The 19596-nt window shown below is 46.5% G+C and overlaps 1 protein-coding gene across 1 annotated transcript in view; it reads left to right on the forward strand.

Annotated features, from left to right (window-relative positions):
- Window positions 1–3930: 3930 nt before the first annotated feature.
- LONP2 (lon peptidase 2, peroxisomal) overlaps window positions 3931–19596 on the forward strand; it is a gene marked incomplete at its 3' end in the record, with an annotated part of 66924 nt that continues 51258 nt past the window's right edge. The window contains exons 1-3 of the mRNA XM_088458981.1: window positions 3931–4318; window positions 8443–8677; window positions 15357–15488. Of these exons, the coding sequence (XP_088315107.1) occupies window positions 4086–4318; window positions 8443–8677; window positions 15357–15488 (600 nt within the window). The remainder of the gene's footprint in view (window positions 4319–8442; window positions 8678–15356; window positions 15489–19596) is intronic.

Below are 19596 nucleotides of genomic sequence, written 5' to 3' on the forward strand. Positions count from 1 at the left end.
AATTAAAAATTTGCTAGAGTTAGGGGTTATTGAAGAATCACATAGTGAATGGTCAAGTCCCATTGTGTTAATTCCAAAGCCCGACGGGAGTGTGCGTTTCTGCAATGACTTCCGAAAGTTGAACAGTGTTTCAAAATTCGATGCCTACCCGATGCCAAGAGTGGATGAATTGATTGAGAGACTAGGGACGGCAAGGTATTTAACCACTCTTGACCTAACCAAAGGGTATTGGCAAGTACCGTTAACCGAGAGCGCCAAACAAAAGACAGCTTTTTCAGCGCCAGAGGGCTTGTTTCAGTACAAGATGTTGCCCTTCGGGCTACATGGGGCACCTGCTACCTTCCAAAGAATGATGGACAGGATTCTAAGGCCCCATAGACGGTATGCGGCTGCTTATCTGCATGACGTGGTCGTTCATAGTCCTGATTGGCAGTCTCACTTACCCAGGGTACAAGCAGTGTTGGACTCCATCTATAAGGCAGGTTTGACAGCCAACCCAAAAAAGTGTTGTCTAGGCATGGAGGAAGTAAAATATCTGGGATACACCATTGGCAGAGGCCTGATAAAGTCTCAGCTCAATAAAGTTGATGCCATACAAAACTGGCCACGGCCTCTGAATAAGAAGCAGGTGAGAGCCTTCTTGGGAATTACGGGGTACTACAGGAGGTTTATACCCAACTTTGCCACCATGGCAGTCCCACTGACTGACCTGACCAAAGGCAAACAAAAAGTCATGGTAGAATGGAGTCCTGAGGCAGAGAAAGCTTTTCAGGAGTTGAAAGTAGCGTTGTGTTCCCAACCAGTCCTGATGACTCCTAATTTTGAAAGGGAATTCATAGTACAAACCGATGCATCAGAAGTAGGTATAGGAGCGGTCCTGTCCCAGAACAAGGAGGGTGAGGAACACCCTATTTTCTATCTTAGCAGAAAGTTGAATGTACATGAGAGAAACTATGCCACAGTGGAGAAGGAGGCGTTGGCCATAAAGTGGGCGTTAGAGGCTCTCAGGAACTACTTGGTCGGAAGAAAGTTCAAATTGATCACTGACCATGCCCCTCTGAAGTGGATGTCTGAAAATAAGGACAGTAATGCGAGAATTACAAGATGGTTCTTTAGTGTTCATTCTAGCACCCTGCACCTGTCACAATCCGTGCAGTTCCTCTTTTCTGCCTGGGGTGTCACTATTTGCTCTGATGCTTCTAGAACACTCTGATCTGTATTACACCAGTGTGATTCAATAGCAGAGTGAGCTAGTAGCATCAGAGAAGAGAGCGACACCTCAGGCAGGAAAGAGGAACTGCACAGGTTGTGACAGGTGCAGGGTGCTAGAATGAACACTAGTTCTTGGCGTTACAAACTTTTAAATTTTCAGTGGAACACAGGCCAGGAAGCCAGCTGGCCAATGCTGACGCGTTGTCACGCGTTCATTGTTTGGGGGCTTCAGTTGTTCCGCCCCACAGGTCGAAACAAAGGGGGGGGATATGTGATAAGATCACTGGTAAAGTGGTCTGTGGCAGGTACATTTGTCCCAGATTCCTGTCTTTTGTGTTTTAAACCCCCAGGAGAAAGTCTGCAGTGTAGCAGGCTTGAGTTTCGGCTTTTTGAAAAGCCGGTTTGGGACCTGGGGGTTGTGGGTGAGAGGAGAGGGAGGGCTCCACCCACGGCCACTCCAGGTTTTGGTTCTCGCAGCCTGGTAACAGGCTTGTTAGTTTTCCACTTGAGAGTGGCCAATATAAGCCTAGTGTGTTTAGGGCTGAGTGTCTCACCTGGGAGAGCAGGCAGGGAGTTTGCTCAGAGACACTTGAAAAACCTATTTGTGAGTACTGTGCTGTGCTTTGTTGCTGGCGAGGGCATTAGGCCCTGCCAGGTTCTGGTAGTGAGGGAACTACCTGTGAAGTTAGTGCCCCGACAGGGCTAGGATTTATGTTTATGTTTTCTTTATGTTATTTCTGACATTGTACAATAAAGACTGGCGCCGACCAGCTTGTACTTGCATCCAGACTGGTGTGCTGCTTCCCTGCTGCTGTGTGTGTGTGTGTAAGGAAGGAGTCCTCTACCCAGGAGAGGGACCCCCTAACCTAACTGTGTCACAATATGTGTACTGTATGTGTGTGTATATACAATATGTGTACTGTATGTGTGTGTATATACAATATGTGTACTGTATGTGTGTATATATGTGTACTGTATGTGTGTGTATATTCAATATGTGTACTGTATGTGTGTGTATATACAATATGTGTACTGTATGTGTGTATATATGTGTACTGTATGTGTGTGTATATACAATATGTGTACTGTATGTGAGTGTATATACAATATGTGTACTACTGGTTGTGTCTTGTGTGTGTATATACAATATGTGTATTGGTTGTGTGTGTATATGCAATATGTATACTACTGGTTGTGTCTTGTGTGTGTATATACAATATATATACTACTGGTTGTGTCGTGTGTGTATATACAATATGTGTACTGTATGTGTGTGTATATACAATATGTGTACTGTATGTGTGTATATATGTGTACTGTATGTGTGTGTATATACAATATGTGTACTGTATGTGTGTATATATGTGTACTGTATGTGTGTGTGTATATACAATATGTGTACTGTATGTGTGTATATATGTGTACTGTATGTGTGTGTATATACAATATGTGTACTGTATGTGTGTGTATATGTGTATTGTATGTGTGTGTATATACAATATGTGTACTGTATGTGTGTGTATATACAATATGTGTACTGTATGTGTGTGTATATGTGTATTGTATGTGTGTGTATATACAATATGTGTACTGTATGTGTGTGTATATGTGTATTGTATGTGTGTGTATATACAATATGTGTACTGTATGTGTGTGTATATACAATATGTGTACTGTATGTGTGTATATATGTGTACTGTATGTGTGTGTATATACAATATGTGTACTGTATGTGTGTATATGTGTACTGTATGTGTGTGTATATACAATATGTGTACTGTATGTGTGTGTATATACAATATGTGTACTGTATGTGTGTATATATGTGTACTGTATGTGTGTGTGTATATACAATATGTGTACTGTATGTGTGTATATATGTGTACTGTATGTGTGTGTATATACAATATGTGTACTGTATGTGTGTGTATATGTGTATTGTATGTGTGTGTATATACAATATGTGTACTGTATGTGTGTGTATATACAATATGTGTACTGTATGTGTGTGTATATGTGTATTGTATGTGTGTGTATATACAATATGTGTACTGTATGTGTGTGTATATGTGTATTGTATGTGTGTGTATATACAATATGTGTACTGTATGTGTGTGTATATACAATATGTGTACTGTATGTGTGTATATATGTGTACTGTATGTGTGTGTATATACAATATGTGTACTGTATGTGTGTATATGTGTACTGTATGTGTGTGTATATACAATATGTGTACTGTATGTGTGTGTATATACAATATGTGTACTGTATGTGTGTATATATGTGTACTGTATGTGTGTGTGTATATACAATATGTGTACTGTATGTGTGTATATATGTGTACTGTATGTGTGTGTATATACAATATGTGTACTGTATGTGTGTGTATATGTGTATTGTATGTGTGTGTATATACAATATGTGTACTGTATGTGTGTGTATATACAATATGTGTACTGTATGTGTGTGTATATGTGTATTGTATGTGTGTGTATATACAATATGTGTACTGTATGTGTGTGTATATGTGTATTGTATGTGTGTGTATATACAATATGTGTACTGTATGTGTGTGTATATACAATATGTGTACTGTATGTGTGTGACAGTGTGTATATGTGTACTGTATGTGTATACAGTAGGTAGCGGGTCTGTGCTGTGTGAGAGGTGTAATTCCCGGCAGCCGGCACTAGGTGGCAGCACGGAGCACACACACTGATACTATCTGCATTAGGCTGAGCCAGTCCTGAGGTGTTTTGCTGCTCGCCGCGCCCCGTACTCCAGCGGCAGCTGCTCCGGTAGTTACACTTTGTACCGGCTCTGGCCGTTCATTCTCCCTGGACGGTCTGTCTTCTCACTGACCACCCAGCATGGCCTCCAGCAGCTCTATCCAGATCCCCCGCCGCCTGCCCCTGCTGCTCACCCAGGACGGGGTGCTGCTGCCCGGTTCCAGCATACGCTGCAGTGTGGACTCTCCCGGGAACATGGAGCTGGTGCGGAGCCGCTTGCTGCGGGGGACCACCCTGAAGAGCACCATCATCGGGGTCATCCCCAATACCAGGGACCCGACCTCTGACAGCGAGGATATGCCCACCATGCACAGGTGTGACAGTCCCTGGTGCTAACCCCCTGCTGGGACCTGTCCCCGGTGCTGACCCCCCCTGCTGGGACCTGTCCCCGGTGCTGACCCCCCCTGCTGGGACCTGTCCCCGGTGCTGACCCCCCTGCTGGGACCTGTCCCCGGTGCTGACCCCCCCTGCTGGGACCTGTCCCCGGTGCTGACCCCCCCTGCTGGGACCTGTCCCCGGTGCTGACCCCCCCCCCCCTGCTGGGACCTGTCCCCGGTGCTGACCCCCCCTGCTGGGACCTGTCCCCGGTGCTGACCCCCCTGCTGGGACCTGTCCCCGGTGCTGACCCCCCCTGCTGGGACCTGTCCCCGGTGCTGACCCCCCCTGCTGGGACCTGTCCCCGGTGCTGACCCCCCCTGCTGGGACCTGTCCCCGGTGCTGACCCCCCCTGCTGGGACCTGTCCCCGGTGCTGACCCCCCCTGCTGGGACCTGTCCCCGGTGCTGACCCCCCCTGCTGGGACCTGTCCCCGGTGCTGACCCCCCCTGCTGGGACCTGTCCCCGGTGCTGACCCCCCCCTGCTGGGACCTGTCCCCGGTGCTGACCCCCCCCTGCTGGGACCTGTCCCCGGTGCTGACCTCCCCCTGCTGGGACCTGTCCCCGGTGCTGACCCCCCCCTGCTGGGACCTGTCCCCGGTGCTGACCCCCCCCTGCTGGGACCTGTCCCCGGTGCTGACCCCCCCCTGCTGGGACCTGTCCCCGGTGCTGACCCCCCCCTGCTGGGACCTGTCCCCGGTGCTGACCCCCCCCTGCTGGGACCTGTCCCCGGTGCTGACCCCCCCCTGCTGGGACCTGTCCCCGGTGCTGACCCCCCCCTGCTGGGACCTGTCCCCGCTGCTGACCCCCTGCTGGGACCTGTCCCCGCTGCTGACCCCCTGCTGGGACCTGTCCCCGCTGCTGACCACCTGCTGGGACCTGTCCCCGCTGCTGACCACCTGCTGGGACCTGTCCCCACTGCTGACCCCCTGCTGGGACCTGTCCCCGGTGCTGACCCCCCCCTGCTGGGACCTGTCCCCGCTGCTATCTCTCAGCCCAGTACCAACATCAAAAAATGCCATGTCTATCATTTATACCAGTGGCCGTGCATGCACAATGTGTGTCTGTACATTCACATCCAGCTGTAACATGACCAATCCCAGCAGGGTTAGGACTAGACTATACAGCGCAGATGGACCTGTGACGTCACACCCACGTGACCCGGCCTGAAAGGGGGAGGGGCGGGGATGCTAACGGGGGACCAAAAGTGTCCCCTTGCGGGCTTGCTGCGCTCGTCACGCTTTGGGCACGGTGGCTCGCTGCGCTCGCCACAAGTATTTATTCCCCCTCTATGCCCTAGTGGATGGTAATGCAGGAGCGGTCCAGCTTCCTGCAGCGGTTACGTGGTGGATACGTCACAGAGGTCCTTTCTCCAAATAGGAAATAGCAGCAACCATCCCAGCAGTGATAGAGCCGGGGATGGTCCTAGTGCCAGTGGTGATATCTCAGTGACTGTTACATGAGTTCTTGCAATGAAAGGTCATATAGGAACTTGCTCAGTATTTGGGTCCTGCACTGCCCCTTGTGTGTAATAATGGAGCCATTGGTTGGGTGGAGGGGGTTAATAAGTTAGTACTTTGTGATGGCATTTATACATTTTAGGAGTGTTCGCTGCTAAGTACTGCCCGGGCACATGAATAATTATAATTATGCACCCACATGCAAACGCCAGTTTTCTGCTGGGCAGAATTATTTAAATAAAAGGGGAGGGAGGGGGTCGTCAGTCCAATCTTTCAATGGACACTTTCCGAAAAGTTTTCATACAGGCGAGCTAATTTCAAGGCACAAGTGTGTAACATTCAAAGGTCAGCCCCAATCTGCTGGTAAACTGGTTGCTGTGGATTATAGCCCCTTTTGTGGCACTGGTTGCTCTGCACCATGTCCATAAATGTTCCCCATTGTGTTCAGGCTGCAAGTCCTATTCCTTAAGGATGACCGTATATGCACACATCAGGGCTTGTACACGCATGATTCCTCGCATTAGCTGAATGGATACTCTTACGGTAGTAAATCGGGCTTCCGCGGCTGCCTCCAGCCCAGCCATTGTGCATGTGAGTGTAATGTGCGCTATACGTCACTGATATTTCCCTTACTGACCGGCGTAGCATAGCACCACCTTCAGGTGTGATTTTGTTTTCCAATGCTTCCCCTTTTATATCTTCCATCCATAATAACTACACTATGTAGGTAAAAGTGATTGGACACCCCCTGTTTCAGCTGGCTTTGCCTGGGTCCACTAGCTGTAATGCGCGGTCACATTAACTCTGAGAAGTATAGAGATGTTCTCGATAACTCTGTGCTTCCTACATTGCGGCAGTTCTACGGAAACATCTAATGTATTTATCAGGACGACAATGCCACCTGTCATGTTTCTAGGGCGACGCTGGACTGGTATACAGAAAATACGGTATAGCGAATGGACTGGCCAGCTCAGAGTCCAGATCTTAACCCCACTGAGATTCTCTGGGAAGAATTGGAGTGATGGTGTTTTCTAGGCCGACTCGACCTTCTTCAGTATCACAGTTGGTCACTGTACTAATGGCAAAACATACCGCCGGCTGCTGTCCAGGAACTTGTGGACAGTTTACCAAGAAGGGGGTCTGCACGTGGTGACCTACAAAGTACTGACAGCAGTAACATCTCCCTGATCTATTTGCTGTCAGTGTCCAATCACTTGTCTATGTAGTGTATTATAGATGCCCCCCACACACACACACACGCACATTCTGAAGTCTTCTCTTGCCATTCGTATCTATATCGGCCTTTGGACTGTTATTTTCACCCTTACACCTGTACTTATCAGGTATAGAGGTTACTGGGGCAGAATGTGCCTTTATCAATGTAGAAATCAGGCTATAGGTCGTGTTATCTGCTGTTCAAGACCATATTCCAGTTATTTTATAGGGACACCATCATCAGTAAAAGTGATACGTATTTAAACATGTACAGTAGTTTTATGTGCGTGTATGTATGATATATAATATACAAAGTGAATAGAAGTAAGCAAGTTATGTTAGAACAAGATAATTACAATACTTTTAATAAATGACAGGATATAGGATCTCCAGAATAGACCTTTTGTAACCAGCCCATTGGACAGAGGGGGTTTAAATTGGAGCCGTGCTTGCAGAGAGGTAAAGCATTGTCTGTACTAAAGACTGCAGGATACTAGATTAGGGAATATGCCCCCATATACCGGTCGCATTGTTCCTCTTGCTCAGGAATTAGCGCTGTGGGTACTGACCTAGGTCCATCTTCTTTTAGAATCATCATCTGCCTTTGACAAACTTTTCTATGGAGCGGATTAAACATTGGAAACTCAAAAACAATTCCATTTTCCGCGTACGTGTTTGAGAAAGAGGGGTACAGCGAGTCTGTTCTTACATGCGAGTGACCTTCCTGCGCTGTGTATATATTGCAGCACTAGGGTCAGAATTAGGCAGATGATGCTGATGCGTGGGGCGCAGGACGGCCACGGGACACCCGCCAAGCTTTCGGCAAACTCCTCTTTGCTGCGAGTTCCCTGCGCTGTCACCAGCAGTACGTAAGAAAGCAGTAATGTGGGATCACGTGGCTGGCACATCTGGAGGCGTCTGAGGATTGGCCGCTAAAAGAAATGTCGTTATTAGTCCGTCTTCCAGATTAACACCTTTATTGTGCAATAGGTGTAAATGAATATAGAATTATTCCATCGCTGCCAGCCCGGATAGTGCGATCTTTTCTGCTTCTATAATGTCAGACGTGATAAAGTGCTACTAGTGAGTGCAGCAAGCAATTGGGCATCGGGGGATATATTTACTGAAAGGCGGATTTTCAAAGCTGTCGATCGTCGGAGGTTATTTCCGCAGTATGATAATAAGTGGAAATCAGACGTGTTTTGCATTTAATATTATTGCCATTTTAAAGTCTGCACCCAAATCCGCCTGCAGTCGTTGCCGTCGCCTAGAACACCATTTTTTTTCTCCCCTTGAGTCTTGCAGTGCCTGCCCCCAGTGTATTGCTGATAGGTCCCTAGTAAGTGTTAGATCTGCCTATGTATGTACTTATGGATCTCTTCTCTGTAGGATTGGAACAGCAGCTCTGGCCGTGCAGGTTGTTGGGAGTAACTGGCCTAAACCCCACTACACCCTGCTGGTGACCGGCCTGTGCCGATTTCAGATTGTGGAGATCCTGACGGAGCGGCCTTATCCCATAGCGGAGGTGGAGCAGCTGGATCGCCTGGAGGAACTCAGCAGGAAAACCGAATTCAAGGAGGCGCTGGGCGAACTTTCCGAGCAGTTCTACAATTACGCGGTGCAGGTAGGTGCTGCGCAGAGGAGGAAGGTGTCACCTCGTGCCCCTTGTACCGCCTTCCACATGGGACCATTCATTTTACTGTATTACAAAAAAATAAACATATTTCTGCCCTTATGCAAAGCTCGGTAGATAGGCGACCACCGGTGACGTGATCCGGCCGTTCCGCACACGCTCTCGTCCCCGATTCGTCCAGCCTTGGGCATATTACCGGCTGAGGACTTAGGCACTGATTCAGAGCCGGACGCTCTGACCAGAGCGCTCGCTCTGAATCAGGGCCCACCTCCATAAATACGAGCGTCCAGGAGCATCCTCCTGGACACTCATATAGCTGTGGGTCACCATCCACAGCATATACGAGCGTGCAGTATGATGCCATCGCGACCATCGCCACTGCGAGCAGAAGCCTGCGGTTGAGTTTTTCAACCGCAGGGCCAGGAGTGATTTTGGCTCTATCAGAGCCAAAATCACTCCCACTGACATCACTAGTGATGTCAGTGGGGCCGGCTTCTGACGGTAGGCGTTCCCTTGGGAACGCCTCCGTCTGGCAGGCACGCCCACCAAAGGGGGCATGCTGTCAATCAACATCGACAGCACGCCCCCTTTGATCAGACACAACGAGCGAAGGAAAGTCCTTCGCTCGTCGCGTCTCGCGCACGACGGAGCTCCCTCCGTCGTGCGCATGCGCAGTGCACAACATCGACCCACTTGCGAGCGGACAGCCGCTCGCAAGTGGGTCTGAATCCAGGCCCTTAGACTCTGCATTCAGCAATATATCGGCAATACCTTTCTAAATTGTACAAATGAGTAATATTGGTACATCTGGCATATCTCATACAAAGGTTCTCACACCAGTTACTGATCGTATGACAGTATAATATTTACTTATCTTCCCTGAGACGGATCATGTGCACTATACATAACAGGAGTGTAAATATCCCACAGGTTGGAGGGCACTCACCATTGCAGCAGCAGACCTGGTAGATCATAGCTGTGGCTTCTTGCAACACTTATCTACCTTGACAAAGGTCTGTCATCAGTCCGAAACATCGGAACATGTGCTATAACACTGGTGGTATGTAACAAATAAAGGATATTTTTATTGCTGCAATGGTGAGTGCCTCCAGCCTATAATTTTGCATTTGTGAACCTCAAATTGTGGTTGCACCCCAGTCTGCTGGACATGCTGCTGTGAGTGCGTGCTTTATATGGAATATATAGGTATAGCAAATCCAAACAGCGGCACTCGAATGAAAAGTACAGTAACCAGCAGGTAAAATAGCTCCAACGTTTCGGAGTCCTTCTTTAATACTCCATCTTCAAGGATATAATACAATAATACAAAATAATACATGCAACACTTACTTATATAACACCAGCACCACACCTCGTGTAGACGCGGTCTCCGGGAATCAACCGCTTACGGCCCAGCGGCGCCCCCATATGACGTCACTGTCCAGTTCTTGTTGTCACGGAAACCAACTATAAACAAATCGCATACATGGCTAAGAAGGCTGCAAGGCGTAAACCACATAATAAATAAAAACATTACATGTACAAAGACAGAGCTTACAGCTTTTTTACATTTTGTAATAAACAAATCCAACAGGCAATTCGCTGTTATACGAATAGTATCAGGATCCATGCAGATAGATGTTATTGATCTATATAGTATATAAATACTACTCAATCACATATCTCCAATTATATGAATTATCATTCCGTAGGTTTATACCCAAAAATGTTGTCCAAATCTAATAGAACAAGATTATACATACAGACATAATTAAATAAATGTGCTAGTTCCCACTAAGGTCCGCAGATCACATAAAGCAGTGTAATCCCAAATACTCATTAAGTCCCCTTGGTGCTTGTGTGCCCAATCTATAAATCCATCTGGATTCACACTGTAACAGTAATAATCGATCACCACCTCTCTTAAGCTTGGGGATATGATCAATAATAGTATAGCGCATAGCTGCTACACTGTGTCCTGCTTGACTAAAGTGTCGCGCCACTGGTTGGTCACTACTGCCCGATGTAATGGCAGCACGGATGGCCGATCGGTGTACTGCCATTCTCTCCCCGAGCGTCCTATCCGTCTTACCTACATAGGCCAAACCACATGGACATGTGAGTAAGTACACTATGTAATTTGCAGTACATGTAACACGATGCTTAATGCTATCCCTCTTCCCACTGAATGGGTGACTGAAACTGTCACCTGTGTTAAGATATCTGCTTGTTAGACAGTTCAAACCTCTAAAACACCCGTTTTTGGGACGTAGAAAGTGACCTCCCGTCTCAATGCTACATTGAGAGACATCGGTGTTAACCAGCCAATCTCCTATGTTACGTCCTCGTGTGTAACAAGGCAATATCCTGGTGTCACCTAACCGTAACGCCTGGTCTGATGTTACTATCGGCCAATGTTTTCTAATAGCTTTTTCGATGGCTCCGCTATGGTTATTATAATGTTTGACCCAGGGTATCTGGTTACCCTGCTGGTGATCATCCATAGCATTAGATAACAACAATTGTTCTCTAGTTTGTTTTAGAGCTTTACTCATGGCAGATTCTAAGGTTGGCAGAGCATAGCCACATTCCAAAAATTTTTGTTTGATAATATTCATATGTGCACGTGCCTCCATATCATCACTACAAATGCGTCTAGCCCTAATAAATTGGGAGTATGGTAAACCCAATTTAGAAGGCCAAGGATGAAAACTATCAAAGTGAAGAATAGAATTCCTGTCTGTAGTCTTGGTAAACAAACTAGTAGTAATTCTCCCATTTTGAATTCTGACCTGAACATCCAAATAATTAACGCTCTCTGAACTTGCACAAAATGAAAATTTCACAGGACTATCAGAAACATTATGCGATACCAGGTACTCGCTCAAATCATTCTGTGGGCTCTTCCAGATTAGAAATATATCGTCTATGTATCTGACAAAAAAATGGATCCTGTCAGACAACGTAGACGATCCAAAGAAAATGTCCTCCTCCATCATAAACATGTACGCATTTGCGTACGATGGGGCCACATTGGAACCCATCGCACAGCCCACCAGTTGTAAATAGATACTATCATCAAATAGGAAGAAATTATGCGTGAGAATCAGTTCCAATAAATCAATAACCAATTGTACATCCGGCCCCACATAAACCTCACTTGAGGAAATTCATGTACGTACTGCTCTAAGGCCATCCTCAGTGGGGATAATAGTGTAAAGGCTATTGATGTCAATGCTGTACAAAGTGCAATTGGTTGGTAACACTCCCATTTCATTGATTTTATTCAAAAACATGGTAGTATCCAATAAAAATCTAGAATGATTTTTAACACATGGCTGAAGCAAAGAATCAAGGTAAACAGATGTCGCCTGGAAAAATGACCCCCGGGCAGAAATAATGGGTCTCCCCGGGGGGTTGTCCAGACATTTATGCACCTTGGGCACCGTATACATGATAGGTAAAATTGGATAGTCAGGAATTAGTGCCGTACTTAATTCTTTAGAGATTCTGATTCTCTCCGTCAACATTTGTTGAAACGACATAGTGGGATCTATATCCAATTTACGATAAACCTGTGTGTTATGTTCTGGGTTGTTTGTGGACCCGGGGTGGTAGCAAGAGCGATCACAGAAGCAGATTGGAAAATAAAACTAGGATTTTTAATAAGTGCTTGAGTAGACATATAATGTGGCAGTAAATAAAAAGTCCAGGAATATATAAATGTGCACAAGAGTTCTGTGGTGGGAGTAAAAGGGTTAATGTCCAAGTAGAAACAATTAGAGCTGTGCAGGTAGTGGACTGAAAATAATCAAGCCAGGTATGCAGGTAGTGAACTGAAAATAATCAAGCCAGGTATGCAGGTAGTGAACTGAAGCGCAGGATGTCAGCAGGCTCAGGCAAGGGTGATGGAGGAAGCGGGATAGTCCAGTGGGAGCTAGGAGCTGACAGGCAGACTGGCAGACAGCGAATTTACAGGAACAGGATAAGCACAGAGAACTCCCTCTCAGCTAGGCTGAGATACACTTTGCACTGGCAAAGAAGGAAGGCACTGACCCTTCCTAAATACCCCATTCCGTGCTGTTACTGGCCGGAGGGAACATGTGACTCACCAGGATTGGCTAGCCGCATCACATGGCCAGAAGGCAAGATGGCGGCGCCCATGCCAAACGGAATGGAGACGCCGCCAGGCCTTACCAGCGCAGAGTGACAACAGGCCCGCACAACAACGCGCGCAGCCAAAGCCCCCCGCCAGACACCAGCTCCGCCACCAGACAGTCCGCCCCACAATGACCTCACAGGTATCACTCGCCTAGCGCCATGCTGAAATACCCTGGGCGTGACACTGTGTATTGGACAGTTGCCTCATAATCTCTGACTTATACTGAGTGAGATCCTGTAACACTATTGCGCCCCCCTTATCTGCGGGGCGTATGATGATGATAGAATTAGATGCCAGACTTTTAAGGGCCTTCCACTCACCTAAGGTGAAATTACTATGTTTATAAGGGGTATACATCTCGAGTGCAAGCATCCCTATCTACCATACGCACAAAAGTTTTTATGGCAGCATTACTAGAGGGAGGATCAAATTGTGATTTAGCCATAACTTTCTTTAATTGAATTGTTATATCAGAAGCCTGATGTTTGACGGAAGGAGGTGGGGATTTGGAACCATGAAAAAATTCATGCAGTTTTAATTTGCGATATAATTGATATTTTTCCACTTCCCGGCGCAGTCCGTCAAACTTGGTGCTAGGTACAAACATAAGACCCCAATTCAAAACTGCCTTTTCACAATCAGTAAGCACATGACTAGACAGATTAAAGATTATCGGTATAAAATATACACACAAAATAGACATATGTGCTTATCTAAGCAGTATCTCTATATATGTCTATTTTGTATGTCTATTATTAAATTGTGATATATATTTTTTTCATACATATATACTGTGTGTATCATGTTTTGTTGGTTGAATTGCACATTTTACTAATTATTGCACAGATATACGTCAGTCGCTCATCACCTAATACACTTATATATATATATATATGAAAAGCACTAATCCACGGCACTCACCATTCCTAGATTTGGGGTGCAACATGGTATGTGACCACATTGTTTAAATAGAAATCACAGGGGCTATGCACTCACCATAATAACTAATAATAATAATAAAAAAACATAGGAATGGTGAGTGCCGTGGATTAGTGCTTTTTGTTTATTTTGATTAATTTTTATAATCATTTTTGTGATCACATTTTCTTATGCACCCCTATTAACTAGTTATCTAACTTGTGTCCGCTGTTTTCCTAGGTGCTTTGCAACAGGTGTGCTTGGCAACTGTCTCACGTTTAAAAGCAAAGTTGCTGTGAGTTTTAAACCTTGATAGTATACCCTGAGGGTAACACTAATGTGATGGCTATGTCCATGTTATAATCCTGAGCAATACAGTAGGGACTTGCAGTAAAGTGGGGTCCCGTGACGATGGGCTGCAAGCTTAAATGCATTGATCAATTCATGAACTAAAACCCCACTGTTTATTATTATTATTAGTTATTATGGTGAGTGCAGAGCCCCTGTGATTTATTTATTTATTTATTTATTTTTTTATATATATATATATATATATATATATATATATATATATAATTTTAGTGTGTGTTCATTCTAGGTGCAGTGTGGGGCCGGACGGTGCAGAGGGCACTCTTGTGCACCCAAAAAGGGGGCGTAGCCATGAGAAGAGGTGCATGTCTTTAGACGCACCCCATTTTGATCACTCTTGGGGGTATGCCCAGCACTTGCGGACATGATGGGCTGCCCCCAAGCTCTCCTTTCACTGTGAGCGATGCACCGCAATTTCCCCCACCCCCGTGGGACTCTTCGGCCCGAGTGCGGGGACGGCACCCGGCAGATTGTTTTAGCGGGGTGCTGCTATAAGGAGCAGGGAGCATTCTGCCATTTTGAAAGCTTGCCCTACTGTAGTGCTGTGCAAGCCCTCTCCTGATCTGTCCTGTCTCCGGTACGGAAGTGAGAGCTGTTGGCGGCGCTTGTCCAACCTCAGGTCATTCCTTATGGGATTATTATATAAATTATACTTGATTCACCTTTTTTTCCAGTACAGAGTGGTTTTTGTTTGTTTTTCCTGTATGTGGCCTTTGCACCCCTGTCTGCCTTTTTACTTTCCTCCATACTGCTCCACGTTTTTGGTTGTGGATAATATTGTGACATCGTTAGTGCATGATTGTATCATTAGTGTCTGTGATGTGCAAGTATGGGGAATAACAGAAGTGTTTGTAAACTGTAGATGTGTTATATGCTGGAATTCTCTGGAAGTGACATCACTGACACTGGTGGGAGGGGTCAGGTCAGACCACCTGATGACATCATATTAATTCTCTCGCTCTCTCTCGCTTTTATTTTTATCCTTTCTTTACCCTCTCCACTACACACTCTCTCTCTCTCCCCTTCCCCCCCCATTGCCTGACTCTCTCCTGTTTATCGCTGACTCTGGTAGGAGGGGCCAGAGGTCAGACCAACTGTCTTTGTGATGACACAACTTTTAGCAGCTTTCGATTTTATTATATAGATAAATGTCAGTGCTCGCTAGCAGGATTTCAGCATCATTTTGGGACTGATTTTATTTTTATTTTTTATTTTTTTTAGCTGGTTGACATGTTGGATAATTCTGTGCCTGCCGTCGTTAAACTGAAGCGGTTATTGAATAATCTTCCCAGAGAACTACTGCCTGACGTTCTGACGTCCATAATTCGGACAACCAATGAGGAAAAACTACAGGTAAGGACTGAAGACTATTTCTCTGTAAATACAGCACCCCTGGGGGGTCGATGTTTCGAGCAGTGAAAAGCATTAAGGAGTGACGAAGTTGCTCATGTGATGTACTGGCTGGTTTGTACAGTGCTGCACCACTAGCACCAGGTTCAGGTGTGTTCGGATTGCTTCGGTGGCCGATTTCCCCTGTTCAGATAGGACACACCGTGACAGAGAGGCAAGCCTGAATTCCCCTTTTGCAGACACAATGACCAGTCAGGAGGGAAGGTGCAACGCAATTTTATTATTTGTTAATAATTAACAACAAATGACAGGAGATATTTACCATTTACAGATGGAATGAAATTAATTACACTATTCAATGACAAGGTATTTATTTATTACCTCCCCGTCATCAACCGGTGACCCCAGCTGGCAAGCAATGTGACACCAACAAGAACCACAATTCCTGCAGAACTTTACTTTACCATAAAAACAAATGAGAGACCTAAATATGAAACCTGCTGGTCTTGCTTGAATCAATGGTGCGCCGGCAGTCTATAGCTGTGAAATACAGTCTGTGTTAACACTCCCTTTTTGCTGAGAAAAACGTGGGAAAACACCTGCAGGTTGGATAGGTTCTTGTAGTGCACCAGCTGTAACAACAAATAGTCTATGCAAAATAATTAGCTGCAAGCAGGGTTATGCACCTGCCGGTTGGATAGGTTCTTGTAGTGCGCCAGCTGTAACAACAAATAGTCTATGCAAAATAATTAGCTGCAAGCAGGGTTATGCACCTGCAGGTTGGATAGGTTCTTTTTGTGCACCAGCTGTACCAGCAAATAGCCCTTGAGCCTTGAGAAAATAGGGACAACAGTCTTCCTAATAGCCTATGCCACAAATTACTATCACCAGAATTGCCAGCCGGGGTTACACAGGACTAAATAAACAAGCAATATACATTATATCAGCATGAATGGACTTTGAAATGGTTACCGGGCCAAATAGTGTATAAGAAACAATTTACATCAACACCAATATGGGTAAATACTCAAACATTTCATGCAAGCAAAATATTAATCAGCATTGACAATAATAACACAGCAAGCAGTGAACAGCTTTACAGAGTATTATAACAGATAAAGGGCCACGGAGGGCCACTATCATTCCTTTAGCCAACACATGAATCAAACAGTAAACAGAGCCATATACATATCACATGGCATTACATTTACTTTAAAGCTAGACATAAAATACTTTGTACATCACCCGGACATGAGCCGACACCCATAAGGCACGTCCCCTCCTGGACATGAGCCAGAGGTTCACAGGAAAGAAAATGACCACCAATACAATATTTGGGGAAAAGAGGGGATGACCTATCTTTTACTTCCCCCCTATTTCATCACTACACACACACTTTACCTAATTTAAAACACTATGACCCCTTTCTACACCCAGTTGTGTGAGAGACTAACCCCCCTGGTCCCAGGTTTTACACACAACCTAGTCTCCCAGCCTAATCATGGTTAGCCACAAGGTAAAGGATAATGTAATAGACCCAGGGGACTCAGATAGGATAGGTGTACAGAGGGGCAGGGCCTTAATGGAGGGAAGATAGGAGCTATGGAGGGACAGAGTATAGGAAGGTTCTGCTATGATCTCACCCCTGGCAGTGGCTGTTCAGCCTCCTCCGATGTCAAGGGCAACTCCGGGATGCACAGCACCGCACCAGAGCTCCCAGCTGCAGACTCCGGGATGCACAGCACCGCACCAGAGCCCCCAGCTGCAGACTCCGGGATGCACAGCACCGCACCAGAGCTCCCAGCTGCAGACTCCGGGATGCACAGCACCGCACCAGAGCTCCCAGCTGCAGACTCCGGGATGCACAGCACCGCACCAGAGCTCCCAGCTGCAGACTCCGGGATGCACAGCACCTCACCAGAGCTCCCAGCTGCAGACTCCGGGATGCACAGCACCGCACCAGAGCTCCCAGCTGCAGACTCCGGGATGCACAGCACCGCACCAGAGGTCCCAGCTGCAGACTCCGGGATGCACAGCACCGCACCAGAGGTCCCAGCTGCAGACTCCGGGATGCACAGCACCGCACCAGAGCTCCCAGCTGCAGACTCCGGGATGCACAGCACCGCACCAGAGCTCCCAGCTGCAGACTCCGGGATGCACAGCACCGCACCAGAGCTCCCAGCTGCAGACCTCCGGCAGGTATTTTACAAGGAGCAACAAGTGCAAAATCCCTTTCCACAGGGGCTCTGTCCAGCAAACACAGCAGCAGGAGGGGTCCTGAAGCACTCTTCCTCTGGGGCTGTCTTTTCTTCTGCCCGTGCGGGTGCCAGCAGGATTTTCGTCACTGGCGGGACCTTTTCCTCAGCTGGGGCTTCATCTGCAACAATCGAGCGATGAGACCTCCTTCCCAGGCAGCTCCTCTTCTCTCCCAGCATGCGCAGATTTACAAATGTGGCTCCTCCTGATAACAGGCACTTAGGAAGGCAGTCCTTTATTCAGAGGGGGCTTCTTCCAAAGCAGGGTGCTCTATGCAAATCTCCAGGCAAGCTTCCTCCAGGGACTCACATCCAGCATCAAAGCACCTCCCCTGGCAGATTGGATCGGTAACCTTCCGGGCTAATGTGAACTCTGGTAATTGTAATCCAGGGCAAACATAAAAGTTATAGCATCCTTATTTTTACAGCTCCAAGGACACTCCACAGCAACTCATTACAGACAGCACACCAGGTGCAGTATTTTAATCCAGGATAAATGAGAGGGGTTACTGCACCCCTATTTGTACAGATCCAGGGACACTCCACAGCAACTCATTACAGACAGCATACCAGGTGCAGTATTTGTAATCCAGGGTAAATGAGAGGGGTTACTGCACCCCTATTTGTACAGATCCAGGGACACTCCACAGCAACTCATTACAGACAGCACCAGGTGCAGTATTTGTAATCCAGGGTAAATGAGAGGGGTTACTGCACCCCTATTTGTACAGATCCAGGGACACTCCACAGGAACTCCTTACAGACAGCACCAGGTGCAGTATTTGTAATCCAGGGTAAATGAGAGTGGTTACTGCTCCCCTATTTGTACAGATCCAGGGACACTCCACAGCAACTCATTACAGACAGCACCAGGTGCAGTATTTGTAATCCAGGGTAAATGAGAGGGGTTACTGCACCCCTATTTGTACAGATCCAGGGACACTCCACAGAAGCACCTCACAGACAATCCTTTTACAGAAATTGTTCCCCAGACTCTTTCTACAGAAATTGTTCCCCAGACTTTTTCTACAGAAATTGTTCCCCAGACTTTCTACAGAAATTGTTCCCCAGACTCTTTCTACAGAAATTGTTCCCCAGACTCTTTCTACAGAAATTGTTCCCCAGACTCTTTCTACAGAAATTGTTCCCCAGACTCTTTCTACAGAAATTGTTCCCCAGACTCTTTCTACAGAAATTGTTCCCCAGACTCTTTCTACAGAAATTGTTCCCCAGACTCTTTCTACAGAAATTGTTCCCCAGACTCTTTCTACAGAAATTGTTCCCCAGACTCTTTCTACAGAGATTGTTCCCCAGACTCTTTCTACAGAGATTCTTCCCCAGACTCTTTCTACAGAGATTCTTCCCCAGACTCTTTCTACAGAGATTCTTCCCCAGACTCTTTCTACAGAGATTCTTCCCCAGACTCTTTCTACAGAGATTCTTCCCCAGACTCTTTCTACAGAGATTCTTCCCCAGACTCTTTCTACAGAGATTCTTCCCCAGACTCTTTCTACAGAGATTCTTCCCCAGACTCTTTCTACAGAGATTCTTCCCCAGACTCTTTCTACAGAGATTCTTCCCCAGACTCTTTCTACAGAGATTCTTCCCCAGACTCTTTCTACAGAGATTCTTCCCCAGACTCTTTCTACAGAGATTCAGGCCGCCTACAGGGATCTCTGCCTGGACACCCAGGCTACCAATCAATGGGGCAGGATTTTCCCTCCTAAAATGGGTCGCTGACCAAGGGGCACTTTCTACCTTCCTGTCTGCACATGCTCAGTGTGGTTCAGGGAGAGCAAGGTCAGACAAAGGCCCTCATTCAGAGCCGTACGCTCTGAGCAGAGCGCACGCTCTGA

This window comes from Taudactylus pleione, unplaced genomic scaffold (assembly GCF_031769625.1).
Source record: "Taudactylus pleione unplaced genomic scaffold, aTauple2 ptg000885l, whole genome shotgun sequence".
Classification (NCBI taxonomy): domain Eukaryota; kingdom Metazoa; phylum Chordata; class Amphibia; order Anura; family Myobatrachidae; genus Taudactylus; species Taudactylus pleione.